The sequence below is a fragment of the Pongo abelii genome, chromosome 1 (assembly GCF_028885655.2).
Source record: "Pongo abelii isolate AG06213 chromosome 1, NHGRI_mPonAbe1-v2.0_pri, whole genome shotgun sequence".
NCBI classification, from domain to species: domain Eukaryota; kingdom Metazoa; phylum Chordata; class Mammalia; order Primates; family Hominidae; genus Pongo; species Pongo abelii.
The window spans coordinates 125,354,886-125,375,298 of NC_071985.2; the positions used below are offsets into that span (position 1 = coordinate 125,354,886).

Consider the following 20,413-nt stretch of genomic DNA (forward strand, 5'->3'; position numbering starts at 1 on the left):
TTCACTCTGATGGTAGTTTCTTTTGCTGTGCAGAAGCTCTTTAGTTTAATTGGATCCCATTTGTCAATTTTGGCTTTTGTTGCCATTGCTTTTGGTGTTTTAGACATGAAGTCCTTGCCCAGGCCTATGTCCTGAATGGTAATGCCTAGGTTTTCTTCTAGGGTTTTTATGGTTTTAGGTCTAACGTTGAAGTCTTTAATCCATCTTGAATTAATTTTTGTATAAGGTGTAAGGAAGGGATCCAGTTTCAGCTTTCTACATATGGCTAGCCAGTTTTCCCAGCACCATTTATTAAATAGGGAATCCTTTCCCCATTGCTTGTTTTTCTCAGGTTTGTCAAAGATCAGACAGTTGTAGATATGTGGCGTTATTTCTGAGGGCTCTGTTCTGTTCCATTGATCTATAGCTCTGTTTTGGTACCAGTACCATGCTGTTTTGGTTACTGTAGCCTTGTAGTACAGTTTGAAGTCAGGTAGCGTGATGCCTCCAGCTTTGTTCTTTTGGCTTAGGATTGACTTGGCGATGTGGGCTCTTTTTTGGTTCCATATGAACTTTAAAGTAGTTTTTTCCAATTCTGTGAAGAAAGTCATTGGTAGCTTGATGGGGATGGCACTGAATCTATACGGTACCTTGGGCAGTATGGCCATTTTCACGATATTGATTCTTCCTACCCATGAGCATGGAGTGTTCTTCCATTTGTTTATATCCTCTTTTATTTCATTGAGCAGTGGTTTATAGTTCTCCTTGAAGAGGTCCTTCGCATCCCTTGTAAGTTGGATTCCTAGGTATTTTATTCTCTTTGAAGCAATTGTGAATGGGAGTTCACTCATGATTTGGCTCTCTGTTTGTCTGTTATTGGTGTATAAGAATGCTTGTGATTTTTGTACATTGATTTTGTATCCTGAGACTTTGCTGAAGTTGCTTATCAGCTTAAGGAGATTTTGGGCTGAGACGATAGGGTTTTCTAGATATACAATCATGTCGTCTGCAAACAGGGACAATTTGACTTCCTCTTTTCTTAATTGAATACCCTTCATTTCCTTCTCCTGCCTAATTGCCCTGGCCAGAACTTCCAACACTATGTTGAATAGGAGTGGTGAGAGAGGGCATCCCTGTCTTGTGCCAGTTTTCAAAGGGAATGCTTCCAGTTTTTGCCCATTCAGTATGATATTGGCTGTGTATTTGTCATAGATAGCTCTTATTATTTTGAGATACATCCCATCAATACCTAATTTATTGAGAGTTTTTAGCATGAAGAGTTGTTGAATTTTGTCAAAGGCCTTTTCTGCATCTATTGAGATAATCATGTGGTTTTTGTCTTTGGTTCTGTTTATATGCTGGATTACATTTATTGATTTGCATATATTGAACCAGCCTTGCATCCCAGGGATGAAGCCCACTTGATCAGGGTGGATAAGTTTTTTGGTGTGCTGCTGGATTCTGTTTGCCAGTATTTTATTGAGGATTTTTGCATCAATGTTCATCAAGGATATTGGTCTAAAATTCTCTTTTTTGGTTGTGTCTCTACCCGGCTTTGGTATCAGGATGATGCTGGCCTCATAAAATGAGTTAGGGAGGATTCCCTCTTTTTCCATTGATTGGAACAGTTTCAGAAGGAATGGTACCAGTTCCTCCTTGTGCCTCTGGTAGAGTTCAGCTGTGAATCCATCTGGTCCTGGACTCTTTTTGGTTGGTAAGCTATTGATTATTGCCACAATTTCAGATCCTGTTATTGGTCTATTCAGAGATTTAACTTCTTCCTGGTTTAATCTTGGGAGGGTGTATGTGTCGAGGAATTTATCCATTTCTTCTGGATTTTCTAGTTTATTTGCATAGAGGTGTTTGTAGTATTCTCTGATGGTAGTTTGTATTTCTGTGGGATCGGTGGTGATATCCCCTTTATCATTTTTTATTGAGTCTATTTGATTCTTCTCTCTTTTCTTCTTTATTAGTCTTGCTAGAGGTCTATCGATTTTGTTGATCCTTTCAAAAAACCAGCTCCTGGATTCATTAATTTTTGAAGGGTTTTTTGTGTCTCTATTTCCTTCAGTTCTGCTCTGATTTTAGTTATTTCTTGCCTTCTGCTAGCTTTTGAATGTGTTTGCTCTTGCTTTTCTAGTTCTTCTAATTGTGATGTTAGGGTGTCAATTTTGGATCTTTCCTGCTTTCTCTTGTGGGCATTTAGTGCTATAAATTTCCCTCTACACACTGCTTTGAATGTGTCCCAGAGATTCTGGTATGTTGTGTCTTTGTTCTCGTTGGTTTCAAAGAACATCTTTATTTCTGCCTTCATTTCGTTATGTACCCAGTAGTCATTCAGGAGCAGGTTGTTCAGTTTCCATGTAGTTGAGCGGTTTTGAGTGAGTTTCTTAATCCTGAGTTCTAGTTTGATTGCACTGTGGTCTGAGAGACAGTTTGTTATAATTTCTGTTCTTTTACATTTGCTGAGGAGAGCTTTACTTCCAAGTATGTGGTCAATTTTGGAATAGGTGTGGTGTGGTGCTGAAAAAAAATGTATATTCTGTTGGTTTGGGGTGGAGAGTTCTGTAGATGTCTATTAGGTCCGCTTGGTGCAGAGCTGAGTTCAATTCCTGGGTATCCTTGTGAACTTTCTGTCTTGTTGATCTGTCTAATGTTGACAGTGGGGTGTTAAAGTCTCCCACTATTATTGTGTGGGAGTCTAAGTCTCTTTGTAGGTCACTCAGGACTTGCTTTATGAATCTGGGTGCTCCTGTGTTGGGTGCATATATATTTAGGATAGTTAGCTCTTCTTGTTGAATTGATCCCTTTACCATTATGTAATGGCCTTCTTTGTCTCTTTTGATCTTTGTTGGTTTAAAGTCTGTTTTATCAGAGACTAGGATGGCAACCCCTGCCTTTTTTTGTTTTCCATTTGCTTGGTAGATCTTCCTCCATCCTTTTATTTTAAGCCTATGTGCGTCTCTGCATGTGAAATGGGTTTCCTGAATACAGCACACTGATGGGTCTTGACTCTTTATCCAATTTGCCAGTCTGTGTCTTTTAGTTGGAGCATTTAGTCCATTTACATTTAAAGTTAATATTGTTATGTGTGAATTTGATCCTGTCATTATGATGTTAGCTGGTTATTTTGCTCGTTAGTTGATGCAGTTTCTTCCTAGTCTTGATGGTCTTTACATTTTGGTATGCTTTTGCAGCAGCTGGTACCGGTTGTGCCTTTTCACGTTTAGCACTTCCTTCAGGAGCTCTTTTAGGGCAGGCCTGGTGGTGACAAAATCTCTCAGCATTTGCTTGTCTGTAAAGTATTTTATTTCTCCTTCACTTATGAAGCTTTACTCCTTTATATTCCTACCAATTGTCATGTTCTCACAAAGCTCACAAAGTCATTTCTAGTTTACTAAACAGAACTGATTATTCTTTTCTTTCTTATTCCACAAACATAAATTATTACTAAAGTAGCAAAATGTCTGCATGGTATTAACAGATTTAATCAAATGGTTACAGCTATTTGCCAAATGAAACCCTTTCCTTTTTAAATTATAGTATATTTCTCACTTTCTCTGGACTATTTTTCATATAAGTATATGTTATACATTATAGGATCTTTATATTTTAAATTCTATTTAGTGCAGATGTTAAGAAGGTGGTTGCCAGGGTCTCCTTTGATATTAACATGATACATTTCCAGAATGCTTCATCGCTTCCCTTAAATGGGTCACCCTGGAACACAGAAGAAGCCCTGTCTGATAGATTGTAACCTGCCGACTTCCCAAATTAACAATGGCTGGAGAAGTGGGAAGATCTGAGAGAACCAAAGAGAATTTGAGAGCCCCTAGTGGAGCTGGAGGCGTAGCTTTGAACCAGGAAGGGTTATGTGCTGCATCCTTATATTCCTCCACCCATAGTCAGACAGATGGGCAATAATAATGGTTCTAAAGTGAATGTGGATGGGATTTCTCAACTGACTTGCTCTTCCTGGGAGTGTAGAATATTGTACCATGCTGTTAAAGAGCTCTATTGAAGCTTTACAATTTCCCACAAAAATGCCACTTACTTTTTTCTTCATTTTTTTAAAAACAATTTTCCAAAGAAAAAGAATACATTTTTGTGATATACTTTCCATCCAAAATCCTATTTCCTTTTTTTTTTTTAAAGTTTCTTACTTTATTTTCTCTTTGTGTTTTATTATTATTATTTTTTTAAAGTTTTGACCTTGGCTGCTGCCTCTAAGTACAGAACCCTATTCTCTGTGGTCATTCTCCAGGGCCTTCAAATAATGGTTTTGATATTTAGTTCAGAGTTTGTAGTTGTTGTGCACAGGACAGTCAGCATGATAGGACATGCTTGGCTACTATCAGAAGAAGAACTCTTGGTGTAATTTTGGGAGGTGCTTAGAACTACCTGGAAATCCTGAAATGAAGAAGTGAATCATGGAAGAAGATAAATTTCCTGGCTTGGCCTCCTAGGTGCTTGCCTGGGTAAGTTTCCATCCCAAGTTCATGTAGATCTAGTTACTACTTATGAGTCTTGGGTCAAGGACATAGCTTCTACCTTTCTCTAGCTCAGGCTTGCAGCAGCAGACCTAGCTAGGGAGAGATGATGGCCCCTTCTGTCACACTATGGGGAGTGAGCTATGGGACTCAGGATGGGAACATGAGCCAAACAGTGGTGTAGTTCAGCTTATGTTTTATACATATTTAGGCATATGGTATGTGGGCTTGTATTTTTATTTTTTCCCCAACCTTGCAAATGTTAGGGGCAAACCTACTTTCTGTATTATTAAAACCTACTTTTCACATTTACTTCTTCCTTTCTCTATCCACAACCCTCATGTTTCATGAAAGTTATTTCAACAGTCAATTACATCCCTCTTCCAAACCATTTTATGCACAGATAGTAACACACTCTTTTAAGTCCTTTTCTAACATTGGCATCATCCCCAACACAGGACACTTTACAAGGGCCTATAGTGGTTCCAATTGCTTACCTATAGTATGGAATAAAAACTCAGTCTGATTTTAAATATCCTCCACTACTATTATTATATCTGCCCCTTAAGCTCCCTTTCTCTCTGTGCTTCATCGCTCCTCTACACAGAAAATGTTCTTTGATTAGTTAAATTCTGGCCAAATTCTTACTCTAAAACTTATTTTCTGTTGCTTCAAGGAGCTTCACATCCTATTTCCTCCAACTAGACCCCTCATTGTGAAGCCCCAAACAAACTTGGAAACCTGTTGAACATCTTCCTCCATCTCAAAACCAAGAATAACATTAAAAGTGGGAAAAGACTAGAATATTTCATAAGGACAGCGAAAAAAGACACATGGATATATGTCAGAATTTCTGTGTTTTACTTTGCTGAGTCAAGGAGTATTGTTTGTGCAGTTATTTTTGTTGTTGTTGTTAAAATACACATAACACATAATTTACTATTTTAATCATTAATGTACAGTTTTGTGGCATGAAATATTTTCACATTCTTGTGCAACCATCATCATCATTCATCTCTGGAACTTTTTTATCTTCCCTAACTGAAACTTTGTGCTCATTACAAATGAATCTTCTTTTTCATCTGCCCCCAGCCCCTGGCAGTCACCATTATACTTTATGAATTTTGTTACTCTAGGACACTCATATAAGTTGCATATCATGCAACATTTGTCCTTTTGTCACTGTCTTATTTCACTTAGCATAATGTCTTTAAGTTTCATCCATGTTGTAGTATGTGTCAAAATTTCTTTCGTTTTTGTGGCTGAATAAAATTCCACTGTATGTATATACCACATTTTGGTTTTCCACTGATCCATCGATGCATACTTGGGTGGCTTCCACCTTTGGCTATTGTGAACCATGCTGCTATAAATAGGATGTACAAATATCTGTTCAAGCTTCCGCTTTAACTTCTTTTGGATATATACCCAGAATGGAATTGCTGGATCACATGGCAATTTTATGTTTAGTTTTTTTGAGTAATCACCACACTGTTTTCCACAGTGTCTGTATCATTTCACTAGTATAGCAAAAACACTCCAATTTTTTCATGTCCTTTCCAAACATGTTATTTTATTTTTTTGAATAGTAATCATTCTGATGGGTGTGAAGTGGTATTTCATTGTGGTTTTGACTTGCATGTCCCTAATGACTAATGATCTTGAGCATCTTTTCCTATGTTTATTGACCATTTTTATATCCTCTTTGGAGAAATGTTTATTTAAGTCCTTTGCTCATTTTTTAATTAGGATTTTTTTGTTGTTGAATTGTAAGAGTAATTTATACATTCTGAATAAAAATCCCTTATCAAATATATGATTTACAAATATTTCCACCCATTCTGTGGGTTGCTTTTTCACTTTGTTGATAGTGTCCTTTGATGCACTAAAGTTGTTAATTTTGATGAAGTTCAACTTACCCATTTTTGCTTTTGTTGACTGTGCTTTTGATGTTATATCCAAGAAATTATTGCCAGATTTAATGTCATGAAGTTTTCTTCCTTTGTTTTTTTCTAAACGTTTCATAGTTTTAGCTCTTACATTTAGGTCTTTAATGCATTTTGAATTAGTTTTTGTATATGGTGTAAGGTAAGGGTCCAACTTCCTTTTTTGGTTTGTTTTTCTTGCATGTGACTATCCAGTTTTTCCAGCCTCATTTGTTGAAAAGACTGTCTTTTCCTCACTCAATGGTCTTGGCAACATTGTTGAAAATTATTTGACCATATATGTGAGGGTTTATTTTGGGACTGTCTATTCTATTTCTTTGGTTCGTATGTCTATCTTTATGTCAGTATCACACAGTTTTGACTACTGTGACTTTGTAGTAAGTTTTGAAATTAAAAAAAAAAAAGAACAACAACATAAAAACCCCAGTGAGGCCACTAACTTTATTCTTCTTTTTCAATGTTATTTTGGCTATTTCCAGGTCCCTACAAATTCTATATGAATTTTAGCATGGATTTTTCTATTTCCGAAAATATCATCATTGGGATTTTGACTTCCAATCCATGAACATAGGATGTCTTCCCATTTATTTGTGTCTTCTTTAATTTCTTTCAGCACTGTTTTGTAGTTTTTAGTGTAGAAGGCTTTTGGATTTTTGGTTAAGTTTATTCTTAACCATTTTATTATTTTTACGCTATTGTAAATGGAATTGTTTTCTTAATTTCCTGTTGGACCATTCATTGTTAGTGTATAGAAGCACAGCTGATGTTTGTGTGTTGCTTTTGTATCCTTCAACTTTGCTGAATTTTAACTTAATTTTAAAAACTATTTTTTTCTGATGATACAATGAGTAAAATGAAAAAAATAGAAAATCACAACTAATTAGATAAAAATTACTCACAATTCCACCACTATTAGCCAGCTATATTTGTGTTGTCTTATTCTCTCTTTTTTCCTCCTTCTCATAATTAGCCTCATGCTATTAATATTTTTAATCCTATTTTGCTACTTAAGAGTATATAATGAACTTCAATTATTTTCATAAAGACATATGTTCATAAAAGTTTCAGCAGATACATGTATATAGTTGAGTTTGGTCACTGCCTGTTTCCATGTCTCCTCGGCTCAAACTCTTTGAAACCCCAGCTTTGAACCTATCAATATGTAAAGGCATCATTTACAAATTGTAACGTTTTTAAATAGCATTTTAAATCTCCTTGGTTGCTAAACTCAAGAAGCAAACATCATCTGAAGACAACTTTGGGATGTGGATGTATAGTGATATTGCAATTTTACTAAATATTGCTTGAGAATGAGAGCAGTTCATTCCTTTGCATGGACTTCTCTTCATCCAGGAAAGGCATTAAGGGTCACAATTTCTGATCTTAAAAGGACCAATCAAACAAATAATAAAAGAAATTGTGTGTATTTGAGTGGAGTGGTATTCATTTAACCCAAGTACATAGGTTACTCTGTTATCTGAAGTAGATATATTTTATTCTTTAAGTTTGGACTATTGGTTAAAGCCTGAAGCTTTGCAATCTGGTTTATTGGATGAAGTGACATAGCCAAAAACAATGGGCTAAGCTCCAATTCCCTTGCAGTCTTGTGAGGGGGAATATTTAGAGGTGGCCACAGCATACCTAAAGGGAAAACCGTCCTCAGAATGGTCCTCTACATGATGCTCATAAGGATATTCTGCAATCATTCTCTCATCCCATCAATAAATATTTATTGAACTCTTAATATGTGCCAGGCCCAGTTGCAGGCATGGGACGCAGATCAGTGAGTAAACTAAAAGTTCCCTCTGAGTCTAAATTCTAGTTATGCAACAGTGTCATCCATGACTAATTCATTTAACCATTCTGTTTCACATCTGAAAAAGAAGGAGTTAGATTAAATTATTTTTATGTTTTTTTTTTTCAGTTCTAAGAGAAATGATTTTGCAATGCTATGGTTCTATGTGGCGTACACCCTGTCTATACAAATCCAATACTGGAGTTAATGATGCTGTCTCCTTCCAACCTGCCAAATCTCTGACCTCTTAGATTTCCCCCACCCATTATCTCTTGGCCCACCCTTCCCCCATCTGTTCCCTGTTCCCAGCAGCATTGGAGTATCTATAATTACACATGGATGTCACCAATATGTTATAACAGCTTTGCTTCCCTGATATTCTGGTAGCACCAAATGAGTAAAAGCAGCCAGGACAAAAACACAATTCCTAGACAAGGTGATATCCTTAGCTGTATACAATGTTTAGTTTTACTGGGCTCTGATTTGTTACTCATTAACAGTCCTAATTAGCAAAAGAAAGGCAAGATTCATTTAACTAAAATTAGCTTGTGGTTTCAAGAATATCCTTCAAAGCAAATGAAAAAAAAGAATATATTAAATACTGGTTAATCTTATTTTTCTTTGAATACATGATTTTAGCTCATTGCTGTAATTAGAGTTTGAGGCGCTTACATATGGGAGGAATAAAAATCCTTTAGCATCTCTATTTATCTACAAAATACACCAGATTGTACCACTTGGCATTTCATTTTTCACATCTTTGCTGACTCTTCCATCACAATTTCACTAGCCTAAAAACAAAATAAAAAAATCCCTATTTATTCCAATACAGTACTTAATTTCCTATAATTCTTAAAGAAAGATGCATAGTACTCCAAGGTTCAAAAAATAAGAGCAACAGTTAAAAAAAAAAAAAAAAGAGATACTCTTCATTGAGGTTAGTCTTTCTCTAAGACAGTCTCACCTTTTCACCCAAAGTAGCAGTAATATAGGAAGGATGATAACTAAAGTTGGAACTTGCTTTGAAAAATCAATCTGTTTTTAGCACTGCAAATAGTTTAAACACACACACACACACACAAACACACACATGCACACACACACATGATGTTTTCATGTATTTCCTTCAATCTTACAAAGAGTCCAATAATGTTGGAGCTTGAAGAGTTCTGTGAATACTAGTCGTTTATGGGTACTAATATATGTTTTTTGACTAAGTAAGTTCTAGAGGCTCTGTCTTCAATAAAATAGAAATGTTTCTTTACTGTAGGACACCTCAGGGTCTTTAATATATGAATATACATTGTGATTCTCGTAGAAGGAAGTATTGTGAACACTTCCCAAATGTTTTTGACCATCATGGACTTTATTTGAAGAGTACATCCTGAGACACAGTAAACTAGTATAAAAATCTCATTTTGTAGATGAGGAGAATCTGATTATGGTAACTGTGACCTGTTCTGAGCTCACAAAGAATTATTAGCACAACCAGAGTGAGAATCTATTTCTCTTGACTCTTAGCCAATGTTTCCTTCTAAAATAAGATAGATAATGACTTTAAAATCCTAATGACTTGTCCTCTATCCTCTCAATATATTTATAGCACAATATCAGTTGTCTTAGGTACCAGTCAAAATGCAAGAGAGAGCCAATGTAGTAACTACCCTACTTTTATAATATTCTGGACCAGTAGGGTTTGTGAGGCTCCTGTTTCACATATTCAAAGCCTTTCTATCCATTTTTTTCAATGGTTTTTCAATGTTTTTCAGAAACAAATTTATACGCCAACATAAGTAATTTTTAAATTTTCCTTTCCCCTTTGGTATTGATTAACCTTGTTTAGATGTAGTTTTCCTACCTATAAAAGGGAGGTAGAAATAGTAACCATGAGTTTTTATGCAGTGCAGTCATTTCTGGTTAAACTAATATACTTAGTTCTAAAAGTGGCTTATTGAATTGAAAATATAGACCCATATTGCAACAGAATCAATATATCAATCCACACAATCAAATTACTGTGATAGAATTCATGACATTAACACATTTGTTCTTGTATTTATTTGGAGAATGAACGGAAATAGTCTCTTTACTGAACCACTGATCACATAGGTCTCAAAAAACTCTTACACTAAGTATCAAACAATGGCCAGCATCTCCTAATGTGTTAAGAAAAAACTCTGATCCTAGGGACAGAAAGACAGCAAGACATTCCAAAGATGCAGACCACAGATTTAGGATAAAAAACAGGGCTGCAGAAGCTGGTGTATTCCTGCCTCCCATTGTTTGGGCATGCAGATGTAGCTAGAATGTAGCTTCCCTTACAAATGCTAAGTTAAATGAGGGAAGAAATTATTTTATTTATCCATTTTGTGGTATTTTGCTTAAATATCCTTATGTTTCTTAAAAAAGAGACATCTTTCTTTTAATGACCCACTAGCTTAAAAAATCTACGGCACTAGGGAATTAAGGATAAAGAGACAAGCTCCTAAACCAGATTGTTTTTCTGCATGCTAATGAATTTCATAATTTAAATGGAGGAATTATTAGATACATTCTCTCCTTATAATAGTACAAACCTCAGAGGAAAATGAGCGGCTTATGCATATATTCTCTTTATAATTCAAGATTTTCTAATGGATTTTAAAAATATGCTCCAAATCAGAATGGCCCTCCCTCAGTTGTCCACTTACAATGGGTGCATACGATAAAGTCTTTATTCTAAGTGTTTCCACTGGAGTTAAGTAGCAATGTTTTATGTTGGTTTTTAATTTTTAATTATGATTACTATGTTTTTCATTTGAATACTCTTATTTACTGGACTTCATTCTGCCTTTTAAAAGGAGAGTAAATTAAATTTTAGTGGAATGGTTTAATATCCATTTAGCTTGAAAAAAAGACCTGGTGGAGAGAATCATTGATTAAAAATTTATGAAATTTTATTATATGAAAGAGGCAGCACACTTATTCACAATAGTTTCAGAAGAGAGAATGTGGACTTATATGTGGAAGTTAAAAGGAAAAACATATTTTCCTCACTTGAAGTATGAACTTGCTTAAAATAAGCGAAGGTAGTTGGCCATTTCCAAGTTTATCCATTAAGATATATGACTTGTTTTAGTGTTTGATGATGCCCATTAGTTGAAAGCAGGTGTACATAATAAAAGTTTATGAAGAAATATGGGAGAAAAATTAACATTGAGAAAATTGTGCTTATTTATTTATTTTTGTCTTCCCATGGAAAAATAAGAAGCTATCATCACAATTTGATTTTAGTAGTAAAACACCTAGACTTAACACAATGTGACAAATGAGCCCAATCACACATTTGAAAGTTGATAAAAATGAAGTAAGAAGTTAGAGTTCAGATAAACACAGAGCAGCCTGGTGTACTAAAATACTGAGCCAAAAGCCATGGAGAATGTGACTACCAGAACATTCTAAGAGGGGCGGAGTCATAAGATGTATTGATTCATTGTTGCTATTTAAAGATGGCTTCTTTGGGAATTTTTGGGGTCTTCTATATATACTGAGCTGATCTCTGGCTGGTGTGACTGTAAGAGCATAATGTTTGGAAAAAGCCTAAGGTTTGTCATGAAAAACCTGATTTTACCACTTTATTATGTGTGACGTTAAAGAAAAAGTCATGGCACTTCTCTGGTCCTCAGTTTTCTCCTCTGTAAAATGAGGTTAACCAACACCTGCCTCACAAGTGTCCTGTAAGTACTAAAGGAAATAAGGTACCTGACAAGAATTTTGTAAACTGAATGCTATACAAATTTAAAGGACTATTACTTAAATATGAGTGGGGATTATTAGAATGACATTAACTCATTCCCTTCTCTTTGAATTGTCTCAGATTATTTCTCAATTTCCTTCAGAAATTACCTTTTACATAGTAGTATTCCACAGGATTCTGTAAATGTTCTATAATGGTCATTTATACCTATGAACAAAAAAATCCTCAATGTCATCGATTCTCAAAGCATCCACCATCACACATAAGGTAATAATTCTCAAACCTATATTTGAGCTCAAATCTCTCTCTACAACACTAGACAAGTATTTTCAAATCCTTAACTAGAATCTCTACTTGAATCTCTACTACTTGAAATGGTGCAACAAAATAACTAGCTAAATCATGAATTAACTAAAAGCCTGTTTCAGTATTTATTCCCCATTTTAGTTTTGGCCCCACCATCCAATTCACTGGGAAGTCTTCCCCAAAATCTGACTGGGCAACAAGTCCTACTGACTTTGTAAGCAAAACTGAGACCACTGCCATATGATGGCTCCTGTGGAATATGGAGAGCTTTTCTGGATTCTCCACTTGAGCATCAGGGCTTGGAGCTATAGTTGCTCCACAATTAAGCAATGTTATAGCTCTCCAGTCTGCACAGTTACAAGAGAATAGCCTTTACTACAATTGCCTTAAAAAATGTTCCTCACTTGTAGTCAATTAATATGGAGGCTCCATATGATTTTGGGTTTCTTATGACATAGGAGAATCAGAGAGAAAGAGGTAAGAATCCTTCAGAGCTTCCTGAACATGCTGAAGACCCATAAAGGGAAGATGGTAGAGCATCTTCAGGGCTCTTAATTCCATCAGTTCCTTACTGCTTGGAGTTCCTTAACATGCTGTGCTGTTTTTAGGTATAATTTGTCTGCCTATGATCTCCATTCTTTCCTGGCTGCTTGGCACAATAAAACCCATATTTCGAGACATCATACATGTCACATCTGTATCAAAGGTTTTACTAGTCTTTCCAGATTACATTAGTAGCTTCTCTGCTACCACAGCACTTTGAATATTCACACAGTAAAAGCACTTCACCCACATTATCATCATTTTGTTGTTGTTGCTGTTGTTTATAAAGTCTGTGTCCCTTCTGGATATCAGCTCCTTAAGAGCAGAGACTATGCTTGGTGCATCTTCGTCTGTCTACCATCAAAGCAAGCATCTGCCCCAGAGTAGAGGATAAGTATTTATGGATGACAGAAAGCAAGAAGGTGTTATAAATAGCAGAATCTGTTAAGTGGCAGTAAAGCCCAACTTCAATAATTGAGACTAATTGGAAAAGAATAGATAAAGGCCAGGCTCAATGCTTTAAAAGCATTTTCATGAGATGTCTCTTACAAAAGAGGTAAACAGTAAATATTTCAGATTTATTTCAGTTGTGGCTAAGAAAAAGACTTACGGAACCTTCAGAATAACTGATTTTTCCAGAAATTTAAAAAGTGCTCTACTGCTTTTATACTTTTGAATTTCCCCAAGTGTTCTTGGTTACCTGACATCACATCTTTTCGCACTAACCAGGTGGAAGCTGTGCTTCAAGAACATGATGTCAGCTTCACCTTGTTCTAATTACGGCAAATATAAAGGCAGTGACATTCAAAGAATAAGGGTTTACGCATAGAAGCTGGACTCCTGAGAGTGACGTAGGGGGCCTGCCTCACTCCTGGCACCTAGTCATAGTGGCTCTGGTCCTGGCCCTTTGCAGGTCCTGGAATTAGGCAGGGAGAGTGTGATTCTGAGCAGGGGCAGCCATGAAGTGAAGATGGCACCAAAAAGTTTTGTCGAAGTGAAACTTCTGTGCTAATATTCCAAGGCTTCTTTCTTGGAGGTAAACAATGGAGGTAGAAAAAGGAAAAAATACTGTTCACTATTATGGCAGTCAACTACCTATAATGGAGCCTGAGTAGGCACTGCAAGGGGTAAGAAATGTGTAATGACCATTGAGAAAAAATGACCGATAATTACCTTTAGGAATATTTTGTTAAAGGGTAAATACTGAAGATGTTGATGGGAGTTTTCCAGGCCACTTTCTTCAAGTTCTTACTGTTAAAATAGAATTTCCATTGTCTTATGGCTAAAATCAGTAACTTGATATATGGCTGATAGCATATCTTAAAAATAAATGAGTAGATTACTAAAGATTCATTTGTCTTTCAGATTTACAAATTATTACATTAAATCACATTATTTCTTCGAAAGTGTTTACCTCAAAGAAACAATAAATAATGTTGAGTTTATATTCCATAAAATCTACGCAGCTGACAAATACAGTGCTCGCTTTTTCAATTATTTTAATTGTGGAAAGCTTAGAAGGAATCAAAATACTTAAAAATCAAAGTTTTCAATGGTGTAAGTAAGAAAACATTTTGGACATTATCTATATTTAACAGCTTTTGAGTTTAACCCCCTGTCTGTATAAAAAGATGTTCAGAACAAACATTTACTTCTAATTTCTCCTCTCGCCCCTCATCTGAGTAGATTTTATTTATGCATTAGACGACCTTTTTGGCCATTAGAACCATCTTGCTTCAGCAGTTAATTAACATAAGTACCATAATTTAATACAGTTAATGCTACTTGATGCCCTTTAATGTACCTTCCATTAGTGATATTATTGTAGTATTACCCTCTAAATTAAAATGAGATCAAGACTAAGAGAGCCGCTCTTTAATTAAGGTACTGGCACACTGCACTCGTCTGTTATTCACTGGAGAAAATCACCCTGATTTACTGAAGCGGGACATCCATAAGTCAGAATTAGTCCATGTAGATTATTAGGTTTATTGAACAATGTAAGTACTACGGAGCTGCTGAAATTGCCAACAGCCATGTTCCCTCTTTTTCCTTCATTATCTTAATAAATACACAATGAGAGGGAGTAAATGGAAGCAAAATAAGCGTGTGGCAAAAGGAGAATAAATTTTTTATGATGAGATTACACTTTTTTCTTACTAGTAAAATAGGTATCAGATGTATCACATTCCAAAAAGAACATAAATGCTACATTAGTCTAATGTCAATCAAAACACTATTTTTCCATCAAACAACACTAGCCAGTATAAAACAAACATATGCACAAAGAAATGGAGAATTGGATCTCACAAGCTCAGTCATCTTAAGCAAAGCTCAACTGTTTTTGTCTCACAGTTTAAGATTTCAAGGTAAAAAAATTCTGAATTCTCTGTCCACTATACCATGGATGTTTACATCTGGTCTCCATTCTACTTTCCCAAAATAACTTATGTCAATTTCCACATTATGGTGGGGTTGGAGATAGAAGTAGCAAGCAGAAAAATATCATTGTCATGATCAGATATAGACATATAAAGGCATGTTAAATGTTGCAATCATTTCATGGGATGGTGGGGGCGGGTGCAAGGAACAAGAACTTCAGTTGTATTTTGAAAAGTGTACATTTATGAGAGCCTTGAAAGGGAAACTTTAGAACTTTCTTTTAGAGATCATCAATTAATATTTAATCCTTCTATAGATGATTTGTTATATAACAGAAAGACAATCTAGACCATTAATCTTACTGAAACTTTCAAGGGTAAAATAATTAGATCAGCTTCTATGCTGAAAGGCCCCTGAACCAGACTATAGCTCAACATTTCCCTTCACTGGCTCCATCATCAGCAGATCTTCATTATATAACTTAAAAGCTGGAGACACGCCCGAGCCATCAGACCTTGCTTCTTTAGTCCCTCCCCTAAGACTAAAAATACTCCAGCCATCTGGTGCCTAGTGCAGTACATGCCAGCATCAGTTCTACCCTGAGGATTTGGACAAAGTCTGGAGGTGACAGAAGAAGACCTTATGGAAGGGGCTCACCTCTACTGCACCTTTCTCGTTTGCCCAGCTGCTTCTCTTCAGCTTACAGTTGACTGGTGAACAGGAAAAGACAGTGGAGCTGAGTCCAGAGAAGGAGGGAGGAGCCCTCCAAACTCCTCAGAACCACTGAAATGCAATTGGAGGAAATGACTAGTCTGAGAGATGGAAGAAATGTGATAGATCTGAAGGGACCTACATTTCCAACACACCACCTTTAGGAGATGGCATGCTTGACAGCAGTGGAGAATGCAGAAAAATGCCTTTAGCTTTCAAGTTTATTTTACACTTTCTTTTAAATTATTAGAGGAAACAAAATGAATACTAATAACAAAAATAAGCATCAGCAATAGGTTTTTCTCAACCAAAATGCTTCAGAAGATTGCCTTATTTACAAGTGGCAAATAAAGGTATTTGGGGAAGTGGAGCAATAGGAATTTGGGCTCAGATTAAGTAAGTATTTCTTAAACTGCAAGGAAACTGGCCTAGATGAATCTACCGAGCAATGTAGATTACACTAGGATTAAAATTCAAATCTTAGTTTGTTAATTTTTTACCATTATTCATGTAGATGAATTGAATATTTGCTACTTCATTGTGGCAAGCTATCGTTAATAATAACAACATCAACTATTTTCATATATCATATGTCCCCAAGAATAAGATCCTGGAAACTAATAGTCTTTTGCTAAAATGTTCATAAGTATAATGGCTGTGTATTATTATAAATAGCAAACTCATGTTTAAGACAACAGCTCCATATTGCCCTTTCATGTACCCTGCTAATAATACATGAATTATCCTCTACAGCTTAGAACTCACAATTTCAATATCGTTCTGATTTAAAGATATACTCATTATATACAACTAAGACCTTGGTCAAAAGTTTTAGGAAAAGCTTCGCAGATAAACGCTCTTGATTCTTCCATGAGGAACATGAAGCTAGAAAAAGCTGAGAGTAGATGGCCACCAGTTTCTACGACTTTTCCACAGCTAAGACTCTAAAACCTTTGACACCACACTACGGTGAAGCCCACCACTCCATTCTGTGTTCCCACTATGGTCTTTACCTTAACAGCAGTGACCTTTCTCCCAGCACACATAGGTAAGGCAAATCTCTGACAGACCAGAAAGTCTCAACACTTCTCCAGTTTCTGAGAACTGGGCTGCCTAAAGGATGTTGGCAGCCAATAAATTGAATCAATCCTGCCTTATCTGTTTGAATTTTATCATTAAATAATTAAACCTACATGATATATACTATTTATATTCTTATCCTCATATATTTCGATTTAAAGATATCTTGGCCTTTTTACTGGGGTGTTATTTCTTTGCTTGCCTTTCCCTTTGCTAGATACTCTGCTCTTACCTTTAGTTTTCCCACTCATTATCTCATGCTTCCACTCCCATCAGGTGGTCGTTTTGATAATACGCCACACTTAAAAAGCTGGTTGAAAATCCCTGTGTGGTGGTTCTGGTTCTCATTATTGAAGTTTTTCATTTAAACATCTTCAAAATTCTTGGAAATTTGCTCAGTTCTGTCTCTAGTATATTATGAAAACCAAAGCTATCCCTGACTGTGTTTAATTAATGTGTTTAAACTCTGTCCATTTGTGATTAATCTACAAGATGAAGGGAGCCCAACTCAGGTCTATATTTTAAATCCTAGTATATATTTTTGACATAGTAATATCCAAAAACATGAAAAGTAGACTTGTCCCAATTTAACAAATGTTTCCTACAAGCTATTGATTCTGATTTAATAAATTTACAGAAATATAACTCTAGTTTCCAGATTTTTTTGTGCAATATTACACAAAACATAAATTGACTGCTGTACCATGTTGAATCCCTGCTTTGCATTTGTAAACAATGGTATGTTGTATTTCTAGTTTTTCAGTTCCTTATAGGGCAAATGGTTTTGCTTCCCCTGGCTTCACTGCCTTAAAGACCTAAAGGACCTCCTGACCCAGGGAGTTACTTTTTAAAATTCACTTTTATTTAAATTCTGAAGAATCATGCTAGGTTCAGTGACAGCAAGTTTGGGATTACAAACTGATGAGGATGAGGGGTCTCAGAATGCCTTCAGAACCTAGTTCTACACTGGAGTTCCTGAAGAAAACGTTGCAGTAGAAATTGACAAATGTTACTTTACAGCTGTGAGACACTCTGGCATTTTCTTTGGACACACCCGTTCCCATTGAAGGCAGACAGATTTTCTCTTACCTTCCTCGCACCTTTATGTCTGAGATCGCGTAAAAGTAGCGTGCCAAGTGTAGCTCATCTACAAATATTTCCCCAACGGCTGGTCTTAACAGCCTTATCCTCAGGTCTGTGACAGTAAAGAAATCTCTGAGTTTCTTGGTTGTATCCAGCTGTCCGTAGAGGGAAGCCATATTGCGTAGGCGAGGTCCAGCAAAAAACGCGAACCTGTCTTTGATTTCAAAGTGGATTATTTTGCTATTTGTTGTATACCCTGTTGAGTACTCTTCTGTGCAAATGATTTCTAAGACCGTATGCTGTGATAAATCCTTCACGGATTTAGGATCCATGTGAAAAGCATCTAAGCAGTCTGTGGCATAATACTGATAGGGCTGCCATGTTCGTCCATAATCGAGAGACTTCTCCAGGATCATTTGGTCTGGACGCCCCGATTCAAAGGTAATAACTATGTTGTCTGTTAGCTCAATAGTTTTGCTCCAAGACAGAGTGATGTTAACCTGGAGAGGCTTGGGATACTCCTTCCAAGTGGCAGACTGCCAAAATGTGGAGGGATGTCTTCCTTCAAAATCAAACATCAGCTCAGGGGGGTGTGCCAGCTCAGGGGTACTCGCATCGCACTCATTATTGCACATGTAGGGATTGCCCTATGGAAGAAGAACAAAAGAGGGTGCATCAAAACACTGGTTTGCCACAAGTCTTGCCATATTGCTGTTGCTCAGTAAGAGGCTAGAAAAGGAAAAAAAAATCTGTTTTCAGTAATCATTTTTATTTGCCCTAACTGGATTCTCCTCTTTAATAGTTTTTTTAAAAAAAAAAAAAAAAAAAGCAATATGGTAATTTTCTTGTCTTGTTTCCTTCCATGTGCTTTAAGAAATGAAAACAGTTTATTTATCCCATATGTGTTAGACCCATAATGTGGTCACAGAAGCACGAAGACTCTGAGCAACTGTCTAACAGCTCAATACCTCTGCTTCCTCTTAGAAAGATGCTATAGAAAAGCAAGGGAAATTCCTCCCTGTCTGAAGGACATTCTTTAAGAGTACACTTCTTTAAAAAGTCATTTTTCAAGCAAAGCTTTAGAATGAGCCATGAACCATAGATACCTGTGTTCTGTAGGGGAGACAATACCCCTATACAACATTCAGCCTTTTTTTTTTTGGCTTTCCCTGAAATCTGTCATACTTAACTGGGTCCTTGCTTCATAATGTCTGGTTTTAAAACGTTTGCTTTGTTCACCACAAATTATTAAAATGTGGTACCCTAAAGGCTCTGGGGCTTGGTCCAAATACCTGCCAGCCTATTAGGTAAAGATAAAAGGATTGTTCAGGAAAGTCTTGGGGCTGGGAGTGTGCTCCAAGTTATCAGGACAAGAAAACCTACTACTCAATTAGGAGGCTGTTGCACATCAAAACCACAGCCACTTGATGTGTTTGTTACTCTGTGCCTGCCCATAGGCAGTTCTTCATGGATGTTAGTTATTATTATTCTACCTTTAACAAATGCTACTTCCTTTACAGCCATTCAAACAAGAAGCTAGAAATAAATCTCCTAGTTAATATTACAAGTTACAACACTGCTTATGTTACACTAAATGGCTACTGTCAGCTTTCATCAGTAGATTCCATGGCAAACGACAAGTTACCAGATTTTTGTTGATTTTGTTTTTAAGAAAACAAGTAGTATCATTAGGACTTGACTATTCAGGTGTTTCTTATTCTGTACTCAGTTATTATGAGCATGGCTGGGTGAAAAGAATTGATCCTCTGACATTGTCCTTTTGTAATTACGATTAGGTTTCTTTCTTTTTTTTTTTTTCCATGAACTGTGAGCTTTTCATCATACCTGTAGGATACAGGAGCGAGGTCTCAGATAATGAATTTACACTTTAGACGCTGACACTCAGTGACTAGCTGACTCCTATGAAATATAAGATGAACGTGGGAGAATTGCTTTGGTCTCCCTAGAGGCAACTTTCTCCTACCTAGTCAGCTAATACTCTCACTCTCTCTTTCCCATTAATGTAACCGAATCCTAAAGTTGGCAACAGGTTTTGGAGATTCAAGTATAATTGTGATAGGGCAGGAGAAAGGAGAGAAGGTACATTATTTGAGGAACAGAACTGTTTTAAAAATACACTCAAGGAATCAGTGATAATGAAAATGTTTCTGTACTTCTCTCTCAAATTTCAATTCCCTAGTCCTGATCCCAGCGCCTGTGGCACTATTTATAGTATCCCCTTCAAAATGAGCCAGGGCAGAGGGAAATAAGTTTCTGTTCCAGGTGGAAGACATCACCAAATTTATTATTATTTAAATTCTCTTAAGCATGCCAGAGAGCCAAATGCAAAGCTCTACAAACT

General features: G+C 36.3%; 1 protein-coding gene across 12 annotated transcripts in view; it reads right to left on the bottom strand.

Annotated features, from left to right (window-relative positions):
- NTNG1 (netrin G1) overlaps positions 1 to 20,413 on the bottom strand; it is a 365,210-nt gene that overhangs the window by 142,964 nt on the left and 201,833 nt on the right. For all 12 annotated transcript variants that reach the window (XM_002810534.6, XM_063728296.1, XM_002810532.5 and 9 more), the window contains exon 3: positions 18,058 to 18,698. In XM_002810534.6, coding sequence (XP_002810580.2) covers positions 18,058 to 18,698 — 641 coding nt within the window. The remainder of the gene's footprint in view (positions 1 to 18,057; positions 18,699 to 20,413) is intronic.